The 27,648-nt window shown below is 32.4% G+C and overlaps 2 protein-coding genes across 2 annotated transcripts; both read left to right on the top strand.

The window, feature by feature from the left end:
• Window positions 1–139: 139 nt before the first annotated feature.
• LOC139522396 (uncharacterized) lies at window positions 140–6,109 on the top strand. Its single transcript, XM_071315913.1, has 4 exons — window positions 140–949; window positions 2,382–2,557; window positions 4,525–4,745; window positions 5,347–6,109. The coding sequence occupies exons 1-4, from the start codon at window positions 142–144 to the stop codon at window positions 5,591–5,593; spliced, it is 1,452 nt and encodes a 483-aa protein (XP_071172014.1). The 5' UTR covers window positions 140–141; the 3' UTR covers window positions 5,594–6,109.
• A 13,554-nt stretch (window positions 6,110–19,663) lies between these two features.
• Window positions 19,664–23,504, top strand: LOC139522395 (uncharacterized). Its single transcript, XM_071315912.1, has 5 exons — window positions 19,664–19,963; window positions 21,020–21,085; window positions 21,914–22,000; window positions 22,495–22,626; window positions 22,902–23,504. Exons 1-5 carry the CDS (start codon window positions 19,670–19,672, stop codon window positions 23,238–23,240), a joined length of 918 nt encoding a protein of 305 aa, XP_071172013.1. The 5' UTR covers window positions 19,664–19,669; the 3' UTR covers window positions 23,241–23,504.
• The last annotated feature ends 4,144 nt before the right edge of the window (window positions 23,505–27,648 follow it).

Here is a 27,648-nt window from a genome sequence, read left to right as displayed (position 1 = left end):
GGAAAATTTTAAAAACTCAACAATACGTTAAAGATAATAAGTAAAATGACTACGGACAACTAAATTGGTGCCTTTTTTTAGTTGTTGAGAATAGTATCTACTTTAAAACACTGATGTTATAAGGGAGAGAGAATATTAAATATGGTTAAGATGAGATATAGTCGAAACAGATGCCTTTCTTTGTTATATCTAATTTGTTCAATATACGTCGCTTTTAAATGTGTATCGTGGAGTTTTGATAAAAGAAGTGTGTTAGATTTCTATTCTAAGCCATTTATCAAATGTAAATGGTTTAAACATTGTGTAAATGACACACGCAGAAATATCAGTGTAAACAGTAAACAAAATATATCTAGCAGAGAACGATTACAATCTTTTCAAAAACTGCAATTTGTGAAAACATCTGACTCGACAGTTTATATGCTGTCTGCTTATTTAATCACAAATATAGAAGAACAAAAGGATCGTATCATAACTGTTATTGGTTGGGAAGAAAACATATCTAAATATAAATACTATACATGTTGTGTTCGTCTACTAGAAGGCAAACGAGTTGCCATTCAGTCAACACAAAAATTTGTCTATCATTCGGATGCAGACAGCTATCTTAATCGAGTGCAATTTTCATGTCCAATATCATTAGAATCAAGATCGATTGAAGGAGTATCAATTATAACTCATTTTACCAGAACTTGTCACAAGGATGCCAAATTTTATATTCCTGTCCATATGCCATTGCAAGGTGAATTAGCTGTATGTGGTACCTTTATCTATGGATCCCTCAGTGCCAATCTGCTACTAGAATGGTTTGAAGTTCAACGGATAGTTGGAGTTGAAAAAATTGTAACGTATACATTTGAACTAAATAAGGAAGCAATGAAGATATGTGAACATTATGAGTCGATAGGATTGACAGTTTTGGTTCGTATTGCTGATTTCCCCTATAGAGGTAACAATTTTCCTATAGCAATAAGATTAAAACGTACAATACTATATTTGAATAAGGTAAAAGTATTCACTTTTGTTAAGTGTGCTTTTTCTCATTCATACGATAATATATAATTGCTAACATCCACGTTATTTGAACTTGGTTGATAGTTGACTGTAAAACATTTAGTAATCATAATCCATCTCCTTAGTGTTAGACCATGTGACGTGTTTCAGGTTAAATGAATATTTAATATATTCAGTCGTCATCTTATGTTTTTCTTTTTTTTCTAACAAGTTATAATATGTTATACACTTTATGATTAAGATTTATCCGCAACTCACATCGGTTCTTTTACTTTATGCTAAGAAAACAAATAAGCTCAGTAGTTGTTACAGTAAGATGGACTGGGTTTCTAGTTTATACAACAGATCAACCAGCTTGAAACTTAAAATATTATCGAAGGAGGCTTGGAAATCTTTGAGTTATTACGAAAGTTTGGTTGCTTGCAAAGGTAATGTTTTGCTATTTACTTATCGATGACAGTCGAAATGTATCTATCACACAGGTTTTGTTTGGTCATGTTTGAACCTTCTATGTTGTTACAGAGTATACGTAGCTTCGACGTTCATACAACACATATGAATTAAAGAATTATACACTATTTTTGTCTTACTATTGGTTGCACTATGTAAACAAATTTGAGTATCAACAACGCCTCTTATATAGATATACATGATATACTAGGAAATAATTAGTTTTTTTTACCTATTTGTTCCCTAGTTTGATCGCCAATTTTGATTTCCTCTATAAATACATTAAGATTTTTACAATTACGGTTCAGGTGAATAACGGTCGGTAAAATAGAATTTAAAAGATGACTCGACGAAAAGGGAAATGAGGCTTATACTGTTAGAACAATCATGATCAGTGACTTAAATGTTTGAATTGGTCAACGGATGTTGTATTTATACGTATTTATAAAAAAGTAGATTATGTCAGACAATCAGGAGTCTCAGGACGTATAATTTATTTGCATGAATGTCTAAACATTCAATGAACACCTGAAATCGATATCACCCCCAGTGTCGAGGTTCGTGTTGCTTTGCCTTTAGTTTTCTATATTGTGTTTTGTGTACTACCATTTGTCTGTTTGTCTTTTTCATTTTTAGCCATGACATTGTCAGTTTGTTTTCAATCAATGCAATTGACTGTCCCTCTGAAATCTTTCTTCCTTCTATTAATGATATTTTCATAAAATGGCTTTCTTCTTCTCATTGTTTTTTATTTCGTGTTGCTTTATTCGTTTTTGTTTCGATGACTGTTGTTTTTTATCATCTATGTTATAGTATAAGTCGTCTTGTAATGGAAAAACTGTGTCGAATTGATTTAAATTTAAACATGCGACCAAATAAAAATATGATTTAAATTCTCTCTTTTTCTTCTTCTTCAGTAAAGCATGTTAATTCTATAGACGACCGAAGTGTTAACGTGTTTACTGACCAGGACGTTTTTGCTCTTGATTGTCATACCCGTATGTATGGTTATAAGTATGTACTTGGAATTGATAGAGACGAATTCGTTTTACCAAATATACGAAAACATGGAATGTCTTTGATAAAAGTTCTTGTAAGTTTATGGATCCATACTTTTATCAGTTATACATGTCTTCATTATATAATACGTCTTTCATAATGATACATTTAGATAGGACAACATAAATGTTTCTATTAAGTTCACATTCGAATACAGAATAAAATAAATTGAAAATAGAATTGGTTCTTCACGTGAAACCTTGTGGTTTTAAAACAATAGCCGTGTAAAATATTGACGATATCGAGAGTTTAACTACGGCTATAAAATCGTCACATAGTACGACAGTTTTAATATTTCAGCATTTACGTAGTGCTTACAAGCCAGATCGTCATAGCTTGCTGCTTCTAAATATATACATTTCGATTATATTATCTTTAATCAATATGTTACGCACAAGCACAACTGTTCGAATTACTACTAAAACCTAGTATATATGTAAACCTCAGATTTGTGTACGGCCTCAAATCTGTGTCCGTTTCTCAAATATATGCTCCATCGTGACGTTAATCACTAATCTATGCCCGTAAAAAATGATTACAGTAATTTTGTCAAAATATAATCCACGATAAATTACTTCCGATATTGCAGTGTGTTTAAAGACAACAGTTATCAATTTCTTAGTCTTTTTGCAACCTTGCATTTTATTTTTGTGGTTAAACATTAGTGTTCCAATATTTTTTCTGTTGTTGAACGTTACGTATTCTTACGTTGAGTTTCGTTTGTTTACATGTCGTATATGCTTTTCATCTATCTCCCTTATCCATTTTAAAAGAACATTGTTATGGAATGTTAATGTTAAAAAACAATTGGCGCGTCTGGTTTGTATTTGATTGATTGTTTGATGTTAAACGTCCAATGGCAAGTGTTCCATGAATTTCACGACGAGATTAATTAGCGTTTGATAACGGATTGAAAAGTGATTAAGATGACACAAGTTTAGTAATTTTCTTTTATTATATCGACACATACTTTATAAATATGGAACGAATAAAGGAGGATTGTTTGGGTATATACTGTCTCCTAGAATAAAGCACCCAACAGGATAGTCTTAAGGTGCACTAGGTCCAAGTGGTCCGACTTGTTGATACGCACGAGTGTCATTTACGGATATGGAGTATCTTGGATAAATATGTCGTAAACACCACTACTTATTTAAAAGAAAATTATCTATAAGAAAAGGTTACAGAAATATAAAGAATCACTCGACTAATCGTAAAGTAATAGAGTTTTGTGTATTTTTGTTGAAAGTATGAGTGCTAATAGCACTAATAGTTACATATTTTTATAAATGTCCTTGGTGTAAATATTTTATATTCTTAATTCCTCATATTTTTTCGATCAATTAGATTTTCATCTTACCTCCTATACGTTGCTAGGAATATGATTGGTTAAAAGCGTCCGCGTGGAGACCGTGTATATTTCATAGTAGGTTAGTAGGGAGGCGGGGCTTATTTCATACATGGTTAGCAATGGTGTTACGTCCCTTTATATTCTATTTTTTTTACTTTTCCTGTGTCTTTATCATCAAATCAACAAAACTTCTAAATATATGCACGACTTAGCTGTACTATATATACATGTCTCTTATTAAGGATTGTGTAATCCAGCGAAAGTCTGACTCCAATAATTGCTTGTCGTTCATTGTTTAAGATTTTTTTTATTGTATTAAACAGATTAATATGATATAAAATCTAGATACAAAAATAAACAGAACAATATAATAATATCAACATTTTAAGGTTGTCATTGTCGACCAATGGTAGTTATGACAGTTTCAATTTTCGAAAATGTTTCTTCAGTCATGCCAATACCGAAGTGCTGGCTACTAGGCTGGTGATATCCACAGTGACTCGAAGGCAAGCATCAGTGGAATCGACCAGATGGTAGATTAAACATTACAATTTTCATTACGCATTTTGAAAAATTAAAAGTTTCTGCATAGTTCGACTATAAATGTCTGTTCAGTGATGCTTAATAACTTTAATGCCTTTTTATTGCAGGACAAACTGTTAGATAATTCAACTGCAGGTATTATATTGAAACCAAATATTCATGTGACAACATGGGAACCTTCCAACAAATCAAGCTCATTATTTTTGAGGCAATACCTGAATAGTACAAATCCCGTCTGGGACCGAGTCAAATATGCAAATATGCCAAATCGTACACATATAGGATCACCTGGTGTCCATGATTTTGTACCAAAGAAAGGATTTAGATGGTAAATATTAGATACATACGTAGTGATATTAATGGATGCTGTTAAATAGCAGAACCGTAACAGAATACGCAACGTTAATTGAAAACGGAAACAGAAAGAATTAACATTTTTATTTTCGTTTATTTGTTTTACATAGGTTTGTTTTATAAAGTATGACACACGTTTGCAAGAATTAAAAAAAGTAGAATAAATGTAAGATGAAAGTTTTTAAACCATAAAGTATTGACATATTTGGTAGTTAATGAGATTTGTGTTTAGAATATCTGATAACGGCTTGCATAGTGAATTTTATTTGATTGCCGTAAACCACTTGCAACGGTTCCAGTGGTTCATTTATTGCAGAGTCTTCGTGATAGAAAGGAACAATTCATTGTTATGGACTAAAACATTTTTTTAATACAAACATCATCGTCAAATCGAAAAATAGGACAAAAATAGATGATATAAAAACACGAATCTCATCGAAAAAAAATAATTAAAATACGATCTTGTTCGAATTGTACTAGTGACATGCGTAATTTCACTCTTATCTTAACGAATGACAAATTAATTTTTATGTTTTGTCGATTAACATTGTAAAAAGTTTCTTTTTAATTTTAAGGTATACAGCAGCACCTGCTGACATAACTCTCCACCATTACAGATCATGTCAGAAAAATTGGTGGAAAAAATTTAAATCTAATACAAATGTAGTATATGAAAATCGTAGTATACTCAACGAAGACAGTCATGCGGTCAGCACATGCACATATTTCCAACAGTACCAACAGGAGGACATTGAAATAATTGGCCAACTTATTGAACCAAGAGTATTGAAACTGCGACAGAAGTTTAACATAAAACAATAAATTTACCAGCAGAGACTAATGTGAAAATGACCGATATATTTTGAAAATTATCTGTCTGACATTTCTTGTTGGTTGAAAATAACCACATATTTATACATGTATCTATAATGAAGAAACATGTGACTTTCAGAGATGTACATGCAAGTATGGATAAAAAGACTTCAAACAGCTTATCCTCTCGGTCTAAATGATAAAATATTAGGGCAGGGGAACATATCTAAAACTCATATCGATGTCATTAATATTGTTGATAAACGACTTAGAAATAATAGGTCTCATGGTAAACGCAAAAACCGCAATCAACGTATTAAACATCGTATAAATTATACACTTGCTGATCTGTTATCTATACTAAAGAATAATGGCAGACATCAAGTATTATGCAAACTGGGTCAGATACCTATAAGTAAATTATATGCTATTTTTCTGGAGTGTGATAAAATTTCTTTTTTTAGCCCATTTTATGAATACACCCGTATTATTACAGCTTTTTGTCATCACAGGCTTTTTCCTATTATGGATAAACATGAAAATCATAAACGACATTTTCTTAAATTAAAATATATAAATAGTGGTATTGATCTTATTAATTTGTCTAGCATATTCAATGACTCTTCTGTCTATAGCTTAATACCTCCATATTTTGATAATATAGAACAACCCATTATTTCGTATTCTTATAAAAAACCGAGCAGAAATTTGATTTTCAATTATACGTCAATTACAACAGACGTCAATATAGAAAATAATGTTCCTTCCACTTGAGATTGCGAAACATCTAGTTTTAAATATGTTCCCTATGGTCATGTTATCACAGGAGACCTCAACATAGTCGATGACCGTGAAGTCATAACTTTTCTAAAGAAAGGACCGAAATACCGTCCTCCATCTAAAATAGATTGGAAACAGTGTCGTCAGGTCATTAAAGACGCTCTGTCTGCCTATTGTAAAAATTGGTGCAAACGTGAAAAATCCGATAAAAAATCTTTAGACAGTTATTTGAATAAAATTATGAATACTGTTAACGTTGATATTCGAATATCTCATTTAGAAAACAATTCTGAAATTAATAATAGGAACCATGATATACCCATTTCTAGAATAAAAAACAAACTCGAGGTACTCGCAGAGCGGTTTGTGTTCGTACCGGCAGACAAGGCAGCAAATAATGTAGTGGTGGTGTGACGCATATACTACACGAAAGTTCTTCAAAACGAAATTATCAATTCCTCTACATTCAGGTCAGTGCGCACCACAGAGAGTCAAATCGTTAACAAGCATACCACTGCCACTGCCCAGCTTAAAGCATCTTCCGAACATTTGAAAGTCCCTACCATGTACTGGTTACCGAAATTACACAAAAAACCATTTAAATTCCGTTTCATCTCCGCTTCGAGTAAGTGTTCTACTACTAATCTATCAGTGCTTCTAACCACCTCCCTTACTACTATCAAAGAACTGGTTATTAACTTTTGTAATAAAGCTTATGAAAATAATGGTATTAATTATTTTTGGAGTGTTAAAAATTCTTTAGAGGTTTTAGATAAAATACATGCTTTCAATGGTCCTTACAATTCTGTTGACAGTTATGATTTTTCTACTCTGTACACTACACTTCCACACAATCTTATAAAGAAAAAGTTTTTGAATTTGATAAAATGGTCTTTCGAAAAATCTCGTTGTAATTTTATTGTTGTAACTCGTTTACGGCCTTTTTCTGTAACGAAAAAGGAAAGTATGCTAGATACACTTACTGGAAATGTGAGGATATGATTGAAGCTTTAAACTTTCTGCTTGATAACATTTATGTACGTTTCGGCGATAAAGTGTATCGTCAGGTAGTAGGTATTCCTATGGGCACCAACTGTGCCCCTTTAATAGCAGATTTATTTCTATATTGCTATGAATCTCAGTTTATGACCAAACTCAGTAAAGACCCATCATTGTTACATTTGGTTGATACATTCAAAAATACCTACCGTTATCTGGATGATATTTTTTCGTTGAATAATCCAGAACTAAATATACTTCAGAAATTTACCCAAACGAACTTACTTTAACTAAATCTAACAAAAACAGCAGCAGTTGTCCTTTTCTAGATTTAGACATTTCAATTTCAAACGGGAAACTTCACACTAAAATTTACGACAAAAGAGACGATTTTTCATTTCCTATTGTTAATTTTCCTTTTTTAGACGGCGATGTGCCTTTGGCTCCATCATACGGTGTTTATATATCGCAACTCGTTCGGTTTGCCCGTGTGTGTTCTGATGTCATAGATTTTAACGAACGTAATCAATGCATCACTGGTAAATTGTTGTGTCAGGGATTTCGATACCATAAATTACTTAAAACTTTTACCAAATTCTTTCATAGATACAAAGATTTGATAAGTAAATTTGGCTATACCTGTAGAAAGCTTATTAAAAATGGTATTTCACATCCTAAATTTTATGGTAATATTGTACTTAAAGCGAGGAAATCACTATGTGATCCTTGTAAACTCATCGAACCTTTAAACAAACTTATAAGTAAGGGTTATCGTACCAATATTGTAATTAGATCTCTGAATATAGTTCACATTGGCACTCATATTGATTTTGTCATTAGCAAATTAAAACATAACTAAATTTCATTATCTTTTGAGGGGAGATGTATAGAGACACAGACACGTTAACTTTTGTTTCTATAGAAGTCGCTCTTCACTATACTACTACCTGTCGATACATTTATTTTTGGCATTGCACAAGTCATGTCTTCTTTGACTATTAATGACGTTAAAATACTAAATCCCTGTGATGTGTTTTAGTCGATTTTAGTATCTGATGCATGATTTTTTACTATTAATTGGTTTTGGCTTTTAACTAGCTGTCAGTAACTGCGAGTACTCTCAAATCGTATTTTCTTGTTAATTCGACCTGTTGATACTGTTTATAATGCTTTTTTTGTTATTTTTTATTTATATGGATCTTGTCTGTACACCAGCTTTGATTATTTGTAATATCCTCAATTTTTCACTTATTCTTACAACATTTGTATAAACTTCAAGATTATAAAAAACCGGTTTTTTTCTATAGTGAACATTGATTGGTTAAATATTTCTCAGTGTGTTTGAATTTGTTTGTCAGCTTTTTGGACATGAATGTTTGTCTCTAATATTTATTTAACTGTGCATTTGTATTCAGATATCGCAGATCAAATTTTTTCGTTCATTGTGTAATCATACGTTTTTTGATTGAGTTAAGTCTGCCAATTGATATTTTATCGTATGTTTTTCTATGTTGTGATGTTATGCTATTGTTTCAGAAGAAGGGAGAAGGTTTGGATCCATTAAAACGTTTAATCCCGCTGCAAATGTTTGCACCTGTCCTAAGTCAGGAATCTGATGTACAGTAGTTGTCGTTTGTTTATGTAATATATACGTGTTTCTCGTTTCTCGTTTTGTTTATATAGATTAGACCGTTGGTTTTCCCGTTTGAATGGTTTTATACTAGTAATTTTGGGGCCCTTTATAGCTTGTTGTTCGGTGTGAGCCAAGGCTCCGTGTTGAAGGCCGTACTTTAACCTATAATGGTTTACTTTTTTAAATTGTTATTTGGATGGAGAGTTGTCTCATTGGCACTCACACCACATCTGCCTTTATCTATTTAAACATTCGAACAAACTTTGTATTACTGTTTATATTTCGCTGTTATCTGCGAAACCCAACTGATATGAAATGAGATATATGTGAATGTTTTTGGTACACTTTTTAAAAGTAATAAAATCATATGTGATTTGAGTTAATGTTTTCTATGCATAAGTTAAGAAGCAGTTACAAAATATACGCTAGGTTATATCTTTTTTCCAAAAAATCCAAAACTAGTCGCCTAGCAGCATCAATTGGACAAGTTGATTGCATATACTTTTTGTTAACTTTCGATTGATTGATTGATTATATCATATATTGTTGGTGTTAAACGTCACTTATATCATTTCTCTCTATTTCATGGTGGTCTTCTTTTATCATTGGTAAAGAATTGAAAAAGAAGTCGACGATTCTCAACGTTAACAAGAAACTTCCGACAAACAGTTGTTTTTTTATAGAGGAGAAATTCCGATTTGTTTTCAAAATGATATAATATAAATGATACTTTTTATATAAACTTATCCTTATCACAGAACACACAAAATTCAAAACTGAAATAAACTGAAAAAAAATATCATGAGTTTAGTTTTGAAATGAAACATTCTTTAGTTATGTACCTTTTATTTGAATTTTTGAAATACTAAGGCTTTTCTACCTCAGGAATAGACTACCTTAGCTGTATTTGGCAAAACATTTAGTTTTTTTTTATCCTCAATGCTCTCCACCTTCGTACTTTATTTGGCCTTTAACATTTTTTGTTTCGAGCGTCACTGATGCGTCTTTTGTAGACGAAACTAGCGTCTGGCTCAAATATAAAAGTTCAATCCTATGATGAGTTTGTTTGACCCATTGCTTGTGTGATTTTCAACACATCCCAAAATGTTATTGAAATTGATATATCTTATAAATAAATGGGCATTTACCGATGACTATATGAAGAAAACCCTAACTTTTTTTTCTGTTACATGTACATCTTGGTGAGGAACATAAGGTGTCTTAAAAAAAAACAGGTTTCAGTGAAGTGACAGTCCGGTTCATTTTAAAAACTTCGTGTGGTTACTTATCAAAATTGAATATGTGCACAGTTGGTATTTGTAGAATAACAGCGTTGACCTAATAACATAGTAGAAGCAGCACACGGTTCACTTTATAAGGTTGTGTCTTGTTCGTATGTCATCTACTACAATGTTCATAAAAAAGGGACGGAATATAGCAGAGGGACAGTCAGACCAATAGATCAAAAATAAACTGACAACGCAATGGCTAAAAATGAAAAAGACAAACAGACAAATATACACATAAAAGTACACATAACACAACATAGAAAACTAAAGACTAAAGAACACGAACCCAACCAAAAACTGTGGGTGATTTCAAGTGCTCCGGAATGGTGAGCAGATCCTACTTCATATGTGGTCTCTGTTTTGTATGTCACAAGTGGTATCTGTTTTGTATATCAATCAAAGCAATTATTCCACAATCGACTCGATGCATATCGATATATATTTATGTGTAAAAAAACCTGTCAATATAAAATGTTATTTACGCATGAATATTCCGAAGTCACACGTAATTTGTTCTCCTTGCGAGGGATATCTCAACTTACGTTTTCAAAAAAGGTTCGTTTACCGGGAAACTCTGGATGACAATTGTTTTTAATATTAGTATTATTACAACTAATGGTCAAGCTAGTATATGAGTTTTGTCGAAAGCTTTCAGAAAACATAGGTATTGTACTTATTTTATAATGTATATTTATGATAATGCCGTTTTCTTTTATGTACTTATAGATTATCGTTGGTTATCTCAAAGAGATTGATTTCGCGATATCGCTATTTTTACCTATAAAGACGTTGTTAATTTCCTTGACAACGGCAAACGTTCCCTTAGTTTCTAGCGATAATTTTCATATCACTAGACTCCGTTTTCATATCTCTCGACTCCGCTGAGAAAGGAAAAATTCGTAAAATAGCGATAATAAGATTTACAGCTGTTTTGTGTATACCAAACATATCCTTCAACCATGCATGCATATTATAAACTAGTACATATTTCACTTTTTTATTAGAGTCATTTCAATGTGGTAATTTGTTTCGTATGACTAGTCAAGAGCTGTGTGATCTATTTCATCAATAGTCAATAGTCATTACGTAATGCCCTGTATCAAATACGACTGATTAGCATTGTACTGCAGTGATCATATCTAGAAATCAACAGAAGCATGAAGAGGACACCATTGTTAATTGTCTAAAATATATCAGACGATATTAGTTTAGCAAATGCTATTGGAGATATAAATTAATTTACTTTTGTTGACAGCCCCAGGACATGTGATACGAGCATCAAACCAATCAAATTCATCTGTAACTAATCTTTTCTTTTTCATTTGTTTTGAATAGAATGTCTTTGTAAAAAAAGATCAGGGAATACTAAACATGAATACCATAAGATTTAAAGGACGCAGTTGTCTACGTTTGTTGTGCTTACTTTGTTCAATGTACGTTACTTTTACATATATTTCGAGGTATTTGGTGCTAAGAAATGTTTTGGAATTTTATAATAAACCTTATAAATGTACGAGGGTGAAAAATTGTATAAAGAAAAAGAGAGACGTATCATAACATGCATAAACAGCAAAGAAAATATATCTAGAAATGGAAGATTACAATCAATGCAAAAACTGGAATATGTAAGGAGACCTCTGACTCAACAGTATATATGTTATCTGCCTATGCCATGAAGAGGATGGAAGGACAAAAGAATAATATCGTTAGCGTTATCGGTTGGGAAGAAAAAATACATCACTATAGTCATTTTGAATGTTGCTTTCGTCTGCAAAAAGGCTAACAAATAGTCATTCAATCAACTGAATGGTATGTGTATTCATATAGTAACAGTCTTCTGCAACGAGTACATTTCAGTTGCCCAATAACAATGGAATCAAAATCGATCGAAGGAGTTTTAATTATAACTGATTAAATTGTATAACAGAACATGTCATACAGCGTCCAAATACTTTATTCAGGTACAAACGCCATTGGAAGGTGAATTAGCTGTATGCACTACAGTTCTGTATGGAAATTTACCTGCTGAACTGCTACTGGAATGGTTTGAAGGTCAACGGCTTATTGGAGTTGAAATGACAGTATCGTTTACATTTGAACTAAATAAGGATGCAATGAAGATAATTGAATATTACGAGTCTATAGGATTTACGTTGTTGGTTCGTGTTGCTGGTTTTCCCGCCAGAGGTAATGATATTAGCTATAATAGTAATCAAATTACAAAAATACAGTGTGTTATAGTTAATTAAGGCGATAGAAGTAAAAAGATGTTCAGTATGCTTAGTTAGTGACGTGTAACATGATTAATAATTTGCAACATACTCGGTGATCATCGGGGGTTTACGATCTTTTGTTACTATTTCAGAGTGTTATCAGTTCATTTCTTACTTAACATTAGATTAAACTTAAATAGGTCCTTTGCACTTTTCTGTTAACACAAAAGTCAACTCGAAGCGTAAAAATTTAAAAACAAATATTTTGCAAGAAGATCTTACGAGCGGGAAAAACTTGCATACTCCTGACTGGGTACAGGCATTTCCTTATGTATAAAATGGTGGATTAAAAGTAATATTATTGCTAGTTAAACCACGCACTTGTATCATACTTACCTTGGTCTATATAAAACAAATGTCACCAATGATAACCAATTAGCTCTAAATGTTTTCTGGGCATCTTTTTTCCTCGTTCATCATTAATTTTTCATCTGTTGTCCAATGAAACATTTAAGATTTTTTGTCATCATCGAGTTGTTTTTACAAAGGACGTACAAGTAACACAACTTCTAATCCTGTTTTAAAATAGACCATGCCTACCAACCCAAGGTTTCCACGAAGTCGCGTTCAACCAATGGTATTGCTAGAAATGGACAGTAGGTAAGATAAGCTACTATATTTGCATATGAAAGTCAAACCGTGGTTGAATGATAGCTTCATTAAGGTGTTCATCCTATTTTTTTTATGTAGTTCGTGTTGTTCATTTTCCGTTTTTGTCGACTGTTTATTTTCAAACTGTCCTTGTTTTATGGGAATGATGTTGTACTAGTAAAGCAGTGTAGAGTTATTTTGAGTTGATAATTGTATAAAAAATTTACGATTTAAAGCTTTTTTTTTCTTTTTTTCAGAAAAACATGTTAGATACTTATCTAGAGGTGATCAAAATGCTAAAGTGTGGGTTGACCAGGAGGTTTTTGCTCTATGGCGATATGATAAAAGCCGTGCGTTGTCGGTGATCTACAAAAACCACAGTATGTAACATCTGGTTTAATCTGAATCCATACGAAAAATGGTCAAATAATAATATTCCTTTTTAAATGCAAATTCAATGAGGAAAGTACTTTATAAAAAGCCAAAATCAAAAGTTCAAATACATCTAGCGAATTGAAAACAACTGAAATATTCCTCACTTTGTACAGGGATTTCTTTTTGTAGAAAAGTATGGATTAAACCTGGTTTTATAGCTAGCTGAACATCTCAATCACAGGCATGACGGTCGCATATAATTCCATTATTATTGACATAAATGTGTCAGCAAAACAAACAGACACAAAACGTAAAATAGGGGTACTGCAGTCAACATTATTACATGTAATCCTGCATTGCATTGCAGAAAGAAAAAAAATAGGAGTCATAAAGTTTAACATATATCTTGGGTGATTCAAATCACCATTCTTTTTTATTTGGTGCTCTATAAATATGTTGGAAACTTGAGGTTACATGGTTGCTTGGTGAACAGGAAAATAAAGGGTGAACATGTGATTAGTTATCTTCCAGTAATGGTTATTTTCTTAAATGCAGTCGAATACTATTTGAAATTTTGATTGTAGTTTTATTGAGAATATTCATAAACTAATTTTGTTTACATACTGGTTCCCAGTTATACTCTCTGTGTTCCATCTCATAGAGACATAGCTTGGCAATGTTACCAGTAAATATACATGTATTATTGTCATTTTGTTTATTTTCTTTGGTTACATCTTCTGACATCAGACTCAGATTTCTCTTGAATTGAATTTTAATGTGCGTATTGTTATGCGTTTACTTTACTACATTGGTTAGAGGTATAGGGGGAGGGTTGAGATCTCACAAACATGTTTAACCCCGCCGCATTTTTGCGCCTATCCCAAGTCAGGAGCCTCTGGCCTTTGTTAGTCTTGTATTATTTTAATTTTAGTTTCTTGTGTACAATTTGGAAATTAGTATGGCGTTCATTATCACTGGACTAGTATATATTTGTATAGGGGCCAGCTGAAGGACGCCTCCGGGTGCGGGAATTTCTCGCTACATTGAAGACCTGTTGGTGACCCTCTGCTGTTGTTTTTTATTTGGTCGGGTTGTTGTCTCTTTGACACATTCCCCATTTCCATTCTCAATTTTATGTGCATATTGTTTACATTGAAATCCGTGGTAAGCCTTCATTCGAGGTAGGGGTAGTTAAGAACATTAGTGTTAGTTTAAACTCTGAAAAGTTCAGGGCATATAAACGTTGAAAATATGCCGCACAGCCCTATTTTTTGACCTTAGAAAAAAATTGTAGTGCATACGAACTTTCAATTCTAGGATAAGATATTTTTCAAAACTTCATTGTAAAATTGGTACAGTTTTAGCTGTAAAAAGAGTTCCTATGGAGCATTTTCAATATTTACAGAAATGCAACCTAGAGAGGGTTAAACTTTACTCATGCTTAGTATTCGTGAATACAAAGATAACTTTGGCACACATTTTGAAAAGTAACAACTTAACGAACTAAAAGCATAATGGGAAATCAATGATGTTATTACTCCTAAAAATGCGAAAATCGAGCGTCAATTTTACTTTTGGTGGAGAATTCTCTCTTTGCAATCATACATAAATACCTTGGTTTAAATAAACTAATATGAAAAAGGGCAAAGCAGTACAAAGTAAGAACATAAATTTTGGATACTCAGGTGTATAAAAAAATTCTCTTTGTCCGTAATACATCTTTAAAATTAAATAGACATCATTTGATTATGTAAGAACTTATTCAAAGACGCCGTATACAACGATATATATACAGATTTATTGCTCAATAAATACGAAGTCTACTTAGACATAGATAACGGAAAGGAAATTTCTTGCCAGATTGGATTGGTAGAACATTAGAACAAAAGGTTAGAGAAGTTTGTGGTAATTTTATGATTAATTCATCTTAATTCAATTATTTGAATTGATTTTTGTAATCACTATGATATGTAATTAATACAGATAGTTAACTATGCCTAAAGTTATCTTCTCGTAATTTAGAATAAATTAAATGTTTCGTATTATGAACAGCTAAACTATGTCTTTGAACACCTTGTCGAACCATTTTTAAGATATATTTATTCTTTCGAGGTTAGCTCATTTTTATATTATTATAAGTTATTTGAAACAAAACAAAATAAACATAATAAATAAAAAAACAAAAAAACCCCAGACCAAACAAACACACAATCAAATAAGAAAGAAAGAAAGACGCAATGACACAAAACGGTTCCACGTACGGACGAATATCGGCAGTATGTAAAAGCGATTTAAATGGACCTCAGCGAATGAAATAAACAGATACTCCAAAATTCTGACACTTTTTGTAAAAGGTAATGATATTCCGATAGTTGAACTTGTGACGTTTTTGTTTAGATATTGAGCTGGGTGTTCCAGCAAAAGAATTTATAATTATTCTACTAAAAAATCTATATAGTCTTAATACACATATGGTCCTGCCAATTAATAACCCGACTAGTATGGTAACTTGTGAAAGTGAAGTACCGTGAGTGCCTGATTATCTAATATTTTTCTATGTGAACCTTCAAATCATATATTTTGTAAACCGTATATCATGTAATTATTAGCCTAGATCGGAATTATGATAAACAAGAGATTAATCGATTTACTCGTAAATATTTTCATAAAATTGTCCGTCTGACCTGTGAGTTTTGTAAAAATCGACCGCCATGGCATATATATCGTATTAAGTATCATACTCAATCTCTTTAAAGGTAATGTAACTGGGATTGTTAAACATTGGGATTACAATTAATGCAATATTCTTTTCAACGATAGTCACGGTTTTATATAACAAAAAGCAGATGTGGTATGATTGCTAATGAGACAACTCTCCACAATATGCCAAAATGACACAGAAATTAACAACTAAAAGGTCACCGTACGACCTTCAAAAATGAGCAAAGCCAATACCGCATAGTCAGCTATAAAAGACCCCGAAATGACAATGTAAAACATTTCAAACGAGAAAACTAACGGCCTAATCTATGTACACAAAATGATTGAAAAACAAATATTTTTTTATGTAACACATCAACAAACGACAATCACTGAATTACAGGCTCCTTACTTGGGACAGGCACATACATATAGAATGTGGCGGGGTTAAACATGCTAGCGGGATTCAAACCCTTCCCCTAAACTGGGACAGTGGTGTAACAGTACAATATAAGAACGAACTAATCTGTTTATCACCTTTTATAAATATTTATGTTTAGTTGCTCTGCAATTGTGTGAAACCTTTTTAGTAAATATAGATATAGGACTATGTGGTATGAGTGCCAATGAGACAACTCTCCACCAAGTCACAATTATAAAAGTAAACCATTATAGGCCAAGGTCCGGTCTTCAACACGGAGCTTTGGGTCAGACCGAATAGTTTGTATTTTTAAAAAGAAGAAAAACAAATCGTTCCTATAACTATACCATTTAATCTTTGAGATTACATTTATTCTCCGTACAGGTTGAGACAGCAATTTGATAAATGCTAACTGTTTATCATTGCGATGCCTTGAGGGTAGTTGATTTTATCGTTTTTAACTTTGTTTTATTATTTCGCAAACTCTCTTTATTTTCCTAGGTTATAAATCAAACATATTGCCGGTGACTCTATTTATTGAATTAAGAAACTAACATTTCAAATACACAATTTTCCATTCGTCTTATTGAAAAAACTCCTCTAATTTTTATGATCTTGCAGAAATGATTATTATTTTCAAAAATATTTTGAAACATCCCTACATTCATTTTCCCCAAAGATCCAGAAACATGTGTTCCTTACCAAACAGCTGGTTTCTCCAAAACAGACACATTGACATCAACCTCATTGTTCTCTAATTTTTATTGGGAAAATATTTTTTTAATGAATGTTTCAAAAATAACTAAATACATATTTTCATAAAACTTACGGTTGACCATATTACTGAGGAAAGAGTGGATTGGTTATCAAAATTAGCTCGTATTCTGAAAATTGATTTCTTTTTATTAAAAGGATAAGGTAATGAATTTATGATCAGTGAAAACGCAATCGAAATTGATGTATGGTTTATTTTTCCCCGTGCGACTCTAAAATTAAAAAAAAAATAACTTGATGCTTGCATGGAAAAAAACCATAAAAATACAAATAACCACAACTTTCCTCATCTCCCCTTACTCAAAATAAAATATTCCAAACATAAATAAAGCGACTATTTTATGTTTGAGGGTCTGTACCTGTTGCACCCGTACTATTCACTTAGTGGATTTTCTACGAGATATATAGATATGTACAGTGTTTTATTTAATGTTTTATACATTAAAAGCAACATGTATCTAATGAACTACTAGTACAATATAAATCAGTAGATATGTTAATTTATTAGCATTGATTCTATACATGTACCTGTGAGAAAACGGGCCAATTGTGTATCTATGAATGTATTTTAGATTTATGAAATCTATTAAACTAAATCTTACCGATTATGAATGTCGTTAGAATATATCTCTATATGACAAGTGAATTTATATTGCATTGGTAAATTGGTGCCATAAATTACAAAACAATAGAAAGTTCCTCAATTGCGATTTTATTTTATCGATGTAGGCGAGCATTATGTCTTTTATATGGTACACATGCATGATTATTTTATGAAAACTAATACTTAACAATATATCTCATTTATTTCCATTGATTTACACTTGGAAAATTTAATAACGTAGATTTCACCTCAAACGAGCTTATGTGAAACTAACGTGAAGATATTCACGCGAATTTCACTTGAAAATCACAGGAATTTTATTAATTCAAATTATCTGCATATGGGATATATAGATTCAAACTCTTTCAACTCATACTTTATAGACCGTCACCAACGTCTGAGAAGAACGTTATAACCAGGATTATGTCAAAGAACGCGTACGTTTCGTCCTTTTTCTAAAATAGATTCAGCAAAAGATACAAAGACTTTGTTGATAGATACTCCCTATCAATTTTACAAATACTACATTATGGTCTCGAAGTAAATATCTTAGATACTTATAATTATATTGTTTATTATGATAATTGAATGGTATAGTGTTCTTTTTATTTGTTTTAGTATATCCTCTCTTTTTAGTCTATTTTTCTAAAATTTCTTTTGGCGTGGTTTAATATTTTTATACACCCAGCCAGTGTGTTATTGTGCTTTTAAATTGGTCATTTTATGTATTTTTAACTTTCATTTTTGCTTACGTGTCCCCTATTGAGTGTCTGCACCATTTCGTTGTCGTTGTGTCCATAGTTTTGTATTAATGGAGATTACGACTATGACACAATGTTGACTGCTGTATCCCAATTTATGACTGCTGTATCCCAATTTTTGACATTCTTTTCCTATAACGTTTGTTTGTTTTGCTTTCACATTGTTGTCATTATAATGGACATCTATGCAACTGTCATATAAGCAACAGGTTTAGCTTGGTATGCAGCTTTAAACCACTATGTTCTACATATGGAAATTATGTACCAAGTCAGAAATATAACAATCGTTTCCCTTCGTTAGATGTGTTTGTGTTTTTTTATTTTCCAATTTGATAAAAGATTTTCATTTTTGAAATTTCCGTGGAATTCGGTACTTTCTTATTGTACTCTTTAGTTTTAATGTATTCAAGACGTGCTTATACTTTAAGAGAAACTGGTGTTACTCATCGTAAGATGCGATTACTTTTAGAGCAACTTGTATAATCACCCGCCGCAGGATATTTTCACCCTTCAGCAACAATCATCAATCACGGGTCATATGCTTACCTTTCAAGAGTAACTGGTATTACTCATATAATTATATACTTCTCCATAGCAACTGGTATTACTCATAAAATTATATACTTACTTCTCCATAGCAACTGGTTTTAACAAATGAAAGTTGCACCGTAACGATTTGTTTTTAGTGTTTTTTTTGTATGTTTTCTTTTTATACATCTTGATTATTTTATCCTTCCATCCAACTGTTTCTTTTGGAATTTGATTTAAAACTCCCTGCCAACATGAGTAACTTGTCTCCTCTATATGCTACTCATTTACTACTATATTTGTATAGCAATTACAAATACCGAATTTATCTTTATACAGAAGACAATGAATACAAACATGCGCATTGGTCCCGCTCCTATGCATCCAATGCAGACTGACACACGAACATCACCCAACAGAACCCTTAAGGTGTTTGGTGGACTACAGATATGTCTAGGGATTGTCTGTAGTATACTTGGTACAATTGGGGCTGTTCTGAGTAACACAACAATGCAGGATGATTGTAACTACGACTACTATTATTATATGTATGGAGGATACTTTTATCCGTATTATACTAACTGTAATGATTCAAGCGAAGCAACAGCTATATTTATTATGGATTTGATTTGTATGGCATTTTCAGGCTGGGTATGTATGAATATAAAATCAAATTATAATTTTTGTAAACAAACATGATTTTTAATTTTAGTTTCTTGTGTATAATTCGGAGTCTAGTATGACGGACATAATCATTGAACTAGTATACATATTTTTTAAGGGGCCACCTGAATGACGCCTCCGGATGCGGGAGTTTCTCGCTTTATTGAAGACCCATTGGTGGCCTTCGGCTGTTGTCTGCTCTATGGTCGGGTTGTTGTCGCTTTGACACATTCCCAATGTCCTTTCTCAATTCTATATTATACTCAAGGGTCTACTGTCACAAAGAAAAAGATCCGCATGAACTTTAAACATCCGGTAGTAAAAACATTAATAAAGAGGACGACTGCTTAGTGATGTATAGACACGAAACACAAAATAGATAACTAAAGATTGCGATACACACATTTTGGTTACAATCAACTGGTTAACGTTTCTGTAAATGATTAAATTACTTACCAAAATTTAAGCGAAGTACAAGCCTTAATCTTATAAAGAATTTGCTTTTTTAAAACACCCTCAAGAACTGTCAAAGAGGCATGATTGTACATTTGCACAAACTATGGAAGACGCATGTTTTAACAACAAACGAAGATTTAAATCATTTGCATAAAGGAGATGTTGAGTAAAGTTTAACGTCAACGAGACTGCAACATCACATCAATAACAAAATACAGACTTATAATCAGGATTTCAAGTTATACTGGCAATTGCTTGTCTAATTTGAAGTTTTTACGACACAAATGAGTATTTGGTTATGGTAAATTTTAATTGGCGTAAAAATGCGGAGTGCCCAGAGAGGACTACCAATCATTTGACAGGAAAGCTGACAATCGTTATGAAGATTGAAGTCATACACACCTGTGTCAGTGTTGACAGTCTAACGATTCAGTAGTCGGGCTACTTTTGTTTCCATTTCAATAGATTGCAAAGGTCAGTCGACCACCGAGGACCTTGTGACCCTGACAAATGATATGAAACAAAAATCCCACTCTCGATTTATGTTTCTGAAATTTGGCAGGATAATATTTTCCATATTACTTTTAGTTCATATTGACTGGTTGTTTTCCATTCTGCATGACAGAAAAACGTGTATCCAGCTGGAAGTGTTTGGTAAGTTCTACAGTAACTGTTTATCTCATCTCAAATTTTGGAAGAACGTAAAACCACAAAAAAAACCTTCAATGTCCATATTTACATAGACGATCTACTTATTTTAAGAGTATTTGTTTTCTTTCTGTCAGACATAAAGACACCAAAATATACAGTTTACTAACATATTTTGTACACACAATGTTCACTTTGAGTCCTTAATTGTTTAATAATACATAAAACGGATACCAGGAATAACAGGAATGATAATAAAAAAATATAGGACAGTTAAACAGACCTCATCAGCCAACATTAACCTGAATCCTAAATTCATATAAATACAATAACGAATCTGGTACACTGTACCACCTGGATTGGTGCAGTCCTAAAATGTGTAACGACATATTTATTTAAACCAGTTTCACACAAATTTTTCCATGTGCATATCTAGACAGTGAGTCGTGATAGTAAAACCCACAATTTAAAAAAAAAACAACACCTGTTCAGTTAAAAACTACAAACACGATTAATCACTTTCTTGGACTATGAAATATAAAAACGACGCATGGGAAACCGTATAAACTCCGCTAGCCACCGCTGGAAAGTTTATAAAAGCAAGATGAAGTAAGCAAACAAAACAAACCTGTATAAAACACGTGTTTCTTGAATAATCATGATCAGGACTACTCGTAACAAAAGGTTTATCCCATACTGTAGTAGATGTTACAAAAAATTATCGTTTAAAGCTGCTACTATAAATCTGTAGAAACAGATCACGTTATTGTCGACACCATATTTGATTACTGTTATCAATTATAAACAAAAGCAATGTTTTGTTTTCTTCTTCAGAAAATAACATTTTTAGTTTGCAACATCTTCTCAGCTACTATATTTTCGTCGACAGTCTTTAGCTTGGGAATTCTGGGAACAATTTTTGTAAGTTAAGTGTTTAACATTGAAGTAGCGCAAGTGTTCTTTTTGTTAAAATAAGCTGACCCATTGAGCTTTTATCTGACAATAAATATCGATAATCAAACAAGATAACACTGAAGTATATATAATGTTGTTTCAACTAGAATCCTATTAATGTAATTAAAGAAAAAAAAAATTAACTTAGCGTTGGTAACGAATAACTGGTTAACCGTCGGAAGGACCAACTATCGAATACCTAAAGCGCAAACCGGTTAACTGGACTTTTTTTTATGTTAATATATTTGATATAAATGTGTATAGAAATCATCGGTCGAACGTTTATCCGAGTAATCTGTTAGTAAAAACTGTTCGATTTGACAACAATACAAATAACTGATGTATAATTTTGTTTATGTAATACGAGAGTTTCTTTTTTCCCCCTTCTTTTTTAAGTTGATAGTAATTATGAAAATAATTGTAAGTGAAAGATGATAAAAGTGTCAATATTTTTTTTTCAGTCTGAATCCGCAAACAATGATGCAGTTCTTGCCATTTCAGCTGTCCTCTCTGTGTTTTCCTTTGTTCAGTTTGCTTTGTCCATTGCTGCAGCCTCATATAGTTGCTGTTGTGGACAACTATCTACGAATGACGTTAGTATTGATTGACAAAGATATAGTTATATAACTTTCTATGTATAAATATCACATAAACCGTGAGATAAGAGCTTGGTTTAGCTAAATGTATAAATTAACGCCAAATTATATGTTTATTATTGTTATCGTCACAGAGATAGAAAAAGAGAGTCAGAGTCAGAGAAAAGTCCTAGATATTGAGAGTCAATTATTTTCATTAGTCAACCTTGAAAAGGATTATATTACGATTTTATTTATTAAACCAGTAAAATGAATATCTTCAATTATTCCAGCGCCAAGGTTTTGTCATGGTCAACCCTTCACAACCTGGAATGATGTATAATATGCCAAATACCCAAATCATGAATGGCTACCAAGGAAATAACCAAATGTGGATACCGCCAGTTCCTGGATACCAACAGCCAATAATGCCCAATATCCATCAACAAATAGGACAACAGCAAGGCAACAACCAGCCATCGGTACAGGGAATGCATCAGCAACCTATTGCCGGTTATTTTATTGCTGTAAATCAGCAGCAGCCATGGGCCTATCCTGGTGTGCATGCACCAAATTTACAAGAACCACAACCTGAGAATCCAATAATAGAAAGGAATCAAGAAAATCAGTAGACAGAAGACGAAACTAAATTCAACGAGTAGAGCATTTATATATAAGATTTGCTAACCTGGTATCATATGTTCCTTTTACCTTGTTTTACGCTTTTTTTTTTATTATTCTCTTTAAGTAATCATTATGGCCAGCCGTTGTACTATTTGTTCTTAATTTTAGTTATCTAATAAACTTTATGATATATCTCGTATACTTTTTCAGATATCTCATATAATTTTCTTTATAAAATATCTTATATATTATACGGCATATCTTATCAACTAAATGGAATAACGTATTTATTAGATAGCTTATATATATATTATATATTTACTATACTATATATAAAAATATTAATTTTCGCGAACCATTTAGGTCACGGAAATTCCAAAATATGGCATCAGTAAGGAGAGTTGTGCAAATAATGTGAATACACAGAACCCCCATCCAAATTATCTTTAGCTAAAAGTATTCATCATTTTCTATTTTATATGTACTAACAACATTCCATTTTTCTATAATTTCGATTAAAATATTCCAAAATCTGAGTTAAAAAAAGTCAAATGCCCAAAATAAACATTGTCTGATTGGTTGAAGTACTGTGGCGTCAATGATAAGCATAGCAAGCCTCGATGTAAAGCACACGCTTCACATGAATAAGGAGAGTTTTACAAATAATGTGAATACTCAGATCCTCCATCCTATTTATATTTTGCTGAAAATGTTGCAATGTTCATCATTTCTGTTTTGATTCTGCTAACAACATTCCATTTTTTCTTTAATTCCGATTTATATATGTGGAACCCGCAATAAAAATAGATGGCCTCAATGATTTAAACGCAACGCAAAAAATTCCGTTGACCCTGAATTCAACGGATCGATAATAGCATCATCACCATCAACAAAATGTTTACCGTTATCTTTGTGAAATTTCAGTTATATAGTTCTTTAATTAGAGAAATTTTGGTAAGTATTACTTATTAATGTTAAGGTTCTACTGATGTGCTCCTCTAGACCTTTTTGACGGTCCGTTTTATCCCATTTATCTCAATATTATCTCCGATGACAGTAATGTCAACCCGACCTATTCGTGTCAAAAGTGAAAATCGCATCGATTTATTGAACTAATTTCTTCTTAAACTGTGCATGCATTATTTCTGTATTATATGATAACCAATCACATTCACGTTGCATGTTTGCATGAAAATGGTCATGTATTAGTGAATTGTAAGGGCGATGCAACTTGAGGTCAGTGCGCGATCACGTGACATTATTATTTGTAAACAAATTTAAAACATGCTCCCCACGTAACACGTGTCTGAATTATCCTTTCAAAGTGTTATGAATCTTTCAATCACTATTTTATGAAATATTTCTAGGTTTGCATATCAGTAGTCAAAGTGAATTAAACGTAGTTCTTAGTTGTGTTTTTTTTTATATAGAATTAGAAGGTAAATCTACATAAGGGGGTCTCATTGGGGGGGGGGGGGGGGGTTCTGATCCCAGATCCCACTTACTGTTTTGTCAGATTCCCATATCCCGCTTACACTATGTACATGAGCAATTTTCATTTTTTTGTCATTTCCGGGGTCCTGCAGAACCCAATTTCCCGTTTTCACGACAGACCTCATTTCCCGTTTTCATGACACAATAATTTGACTTTCACGTTTCACGCTTGCGAAAAATTGTCAATATTGGTCACGCTTAGACCCAATGAGAACCACACACTAGTCAGTATTTAACTTCACCCAAAAAGATGACTCAACTTCCCTCTATATTTAAAACCTGCATACTAATTTAAATAGCATTTGCTCCCCTTGAACACTATTTGGCCCCTTCCGTGTCATTTCCCTTTAAATTTGCTGAAAAGTCATACTTTAAGTCCATTTACAGTAACGGCTAATATTTGATTTTACCATCTTAATTTCAATTTTCATATTGAACACATTTGACCATTCAATATGAGTTCCCATGTAATTTTGTCATATATGAAGGAGGTTTTAGGTCATGTTTTCCTAAACACCTTATTGCTATTTGTCTGTCTGGATTGTTAAAACCACAAAATCAAATATTGATGAATATGCAAGTTTTCAACAATCCCGGAACATTAACAAAGATGTGTGTGAGAGGGTGAAAATTACCCTTCTGATGTACTGATATTTTTAGCACCCCAAGTGACAATCTAACTCAGGACTTTCAGCACTGTAGCCATCGGTCTTAACCACAAGATCACGAACTCACATTTGATGAACTAATTTCTTCTATATTAACTGTACGTGCATAAATTCTGTATTATTTGATAACCAATCACATTCACGTTGCATGTTTGCATGATAATGGGTTCTGTATGAGTGAACTGTAGTGTATTGCAAAATTAATGCAAATTGTGACGTCAGTGCGCCTTCACGTGACATAATTATTTGTAACCAAACCGGCTTCTCATGTAATGTAACGGTTTATTTCGTCCTCTGTGATATTTTATCCTGAGGATAATTTGTCCCGGTAATTTTTTTCCAGGCATGGTATTTCATTTCACAGGTTGATTTTTCCCAGAGGAGTGAAAATCTATCAGATTTCTGTGTTATGCGGATAGTATGTACGGGTATATATTTGCCGTATTATATTTCACAGAACCGTGTGAAAAAGAGTCCCATTAACTACTATGTAAGTTACTCTCAATCAATATATACCTGACTATAATTATAAAATGTTTACAAAGGTAAGCAACTGTCTAGGGCCAGGTAAGGGAGGGGAAAAATTAGTATTAGTACTATTTCGCAGAACGATAAACAGATGCATAGACAGACCAAGGGGGTGGGGGAAATTTAGCTTATGACATATATGTAAGAAATCATTGAAGCTTGATGGGAGTGGGCAACCCTCTGGTCCATCAGAGCCCCCACACCTTTTTGAAAAGTTCTGGATCTGCCACTGAGATTTGCAGGTTTTCTTAGTAAAGATACCTTTAAATATCACAAACTGTGTGCTTTCCAGACCATAGTTTACATTTTTTTTCATATTTTGCCGTGTCAAAATTACCTAAATTTAAAGGACAGTATATAGACCCAAAAATGGTATATCACATTCTACACATCAAGATTTTAGCAGGAAAGACTGCCATTGGAGTTTTTAACCATTGTGACTTTTTAATTTGATCTACTCCACTAATTAAAGTCGTTGAAGTAGAATATTTAATGTAGGTTTGTCCACATTTTGGTATATATTAATACATGTTTAGAAATAATGTTGAGCCTGTTCCTAGATGCCTGTTATAGACTTCAATATTTATTGTTTATTGAAAATAAATGGAATCAATTCTTTCAGAAAAGTTTAATTCTATGGAAATGTATCCCCCCTTTTATAAGTTGAAAAGGCTACATAGAGGTCAATATACAGTCTCCAACAGAAAACCAAAAAAGGAAAAATAAAGTGAATTTTGGAGAATTATTAAATGTACATGCATTTGAAATATTTAAGATATATTGTTTCAATTTTTTTAGTTCTAGGTTCCACATAACTACCATTTTAGAAAACGATTTCAATGCTAAGTCTATTAGAGGGATATTTGATTTTCATTGGTTGTAAATATGGAATCTTATTCAGTGGCAAAGGAAATAGACACTGACAAGTCTTAGATAACATTTTATATAGTTTTGAATTTTTCTTCGTCAGTTGACTAAAATTAGATGGAGGTGTGTTCTAATTTCCAACAGAGGAGCAATCAACCTATATCAATATGTGCATGAAGCAAATTGATAGTTGCTAGATACTGAATGATTATATCCACAATAAAGGTTTAACCTGTGCATATATACTTAAAACAAGATAAAAAAAAGTCATGTCTTTTTCAGGACTTCTGAATCCAATCATGTAGTATGGAATGTTATTGAGATATGGTTTGGGTGGATGGATGGTCATGAAGGACCTGTAGTACAAAGTATATCACTGGATTTAGCTCTTTGTCTAAGTGTATTATTAAAGTACTTTGCTTTGAGCTCAGTTCATTGTTATGCAATTCATTCTTTGTGAAATTAAGATTTGACAGACAACTCTAATGGACAAGGATTTGTCAAAGTAGTATCATCTCTATGTACAATGTAAGTATTCAGGAGATAAAAGCATTCTATTTTGATATGAACCATACATTTTATAAAAAAAAGTGGGAACAAATTTACCGGACAATGCTACTCCCACTACTAGCAATATGATGCTAGGTTGTTTTAATACATCTGTATTGCCTGCTGATGACTCGGCCCTGAGTGTAAACGGTCCTTCAATTAGGAGGGAAAAAAATTATAAGGCCTATCCAGTCTAAGGGAGCTACCATTTGATTTTTATGGGGGGAGCTAGGATGAAATTTGAAAAAAAGGCAGGACAGGATTTTGAGTTAAAAAAAAAGGCAGGATGACAATTGTTGTAAAAAAGTCA

This window comes from Mytilus edulis, chromosome 5 (genome assembly GCF_963676685.1).
Source record: "Mytilus edulis chromosome 5, xbMytEdul2.2, whole genome shotgun sequence".
Lineage (NCBI taxonomy): Eukaryota > Metazoa > Mollusca > Bivalvia > Mytilida > Mytilidae > Mytilus > Mytilus edulis.
Note: the sequence above shows the minus strand (reverse complement) of the source record. Positions and strands in the feature narration are given on the sequence as shown.

Coding starts and splice junctions, on each gene's coding strand:
- LOC139522396 (XM_071315913.1), top strand. CDS start 142: ATGGTTAAGATGAGATATAGTCGAAACAGATGCCTTTCTTTGTTATAT. Junction 2,558..4,524: donor TGTCTTTGATAAAAGTTCTT/GTAAGTTTATGG, acceptor TTTTTATTGCAG/GACAAACTGTTAGATAATTC. Junction 4,746..5,346: donor CCAAAGAAAGGATTTAGATG/GTAAATATTAGA, acceptor TTTAATTTTAAG/GTATACAGCAGCACCTGCTG.
- LOC139522395 (XM_071315912.1), top strand. CDS start 19,670: ATGCGCATTGGTCCCGCTCCTATGCATCCAATGCAGACTGACACACGA. Junction 21,086..21,913: donor TATCCAGCTGGAAGTGTTTG/GTAAGTTCTACA, acceptor TTTCTTCTTCAG/AAAATAACATTTTTAGTTTG. Junction 22,627..22,901: donor GACAACTATCTACGAATGAC/GTTAGTATTGAT, acceptor CAATTATTCCAG/CGCCAAGGTTTTGTCATGGT.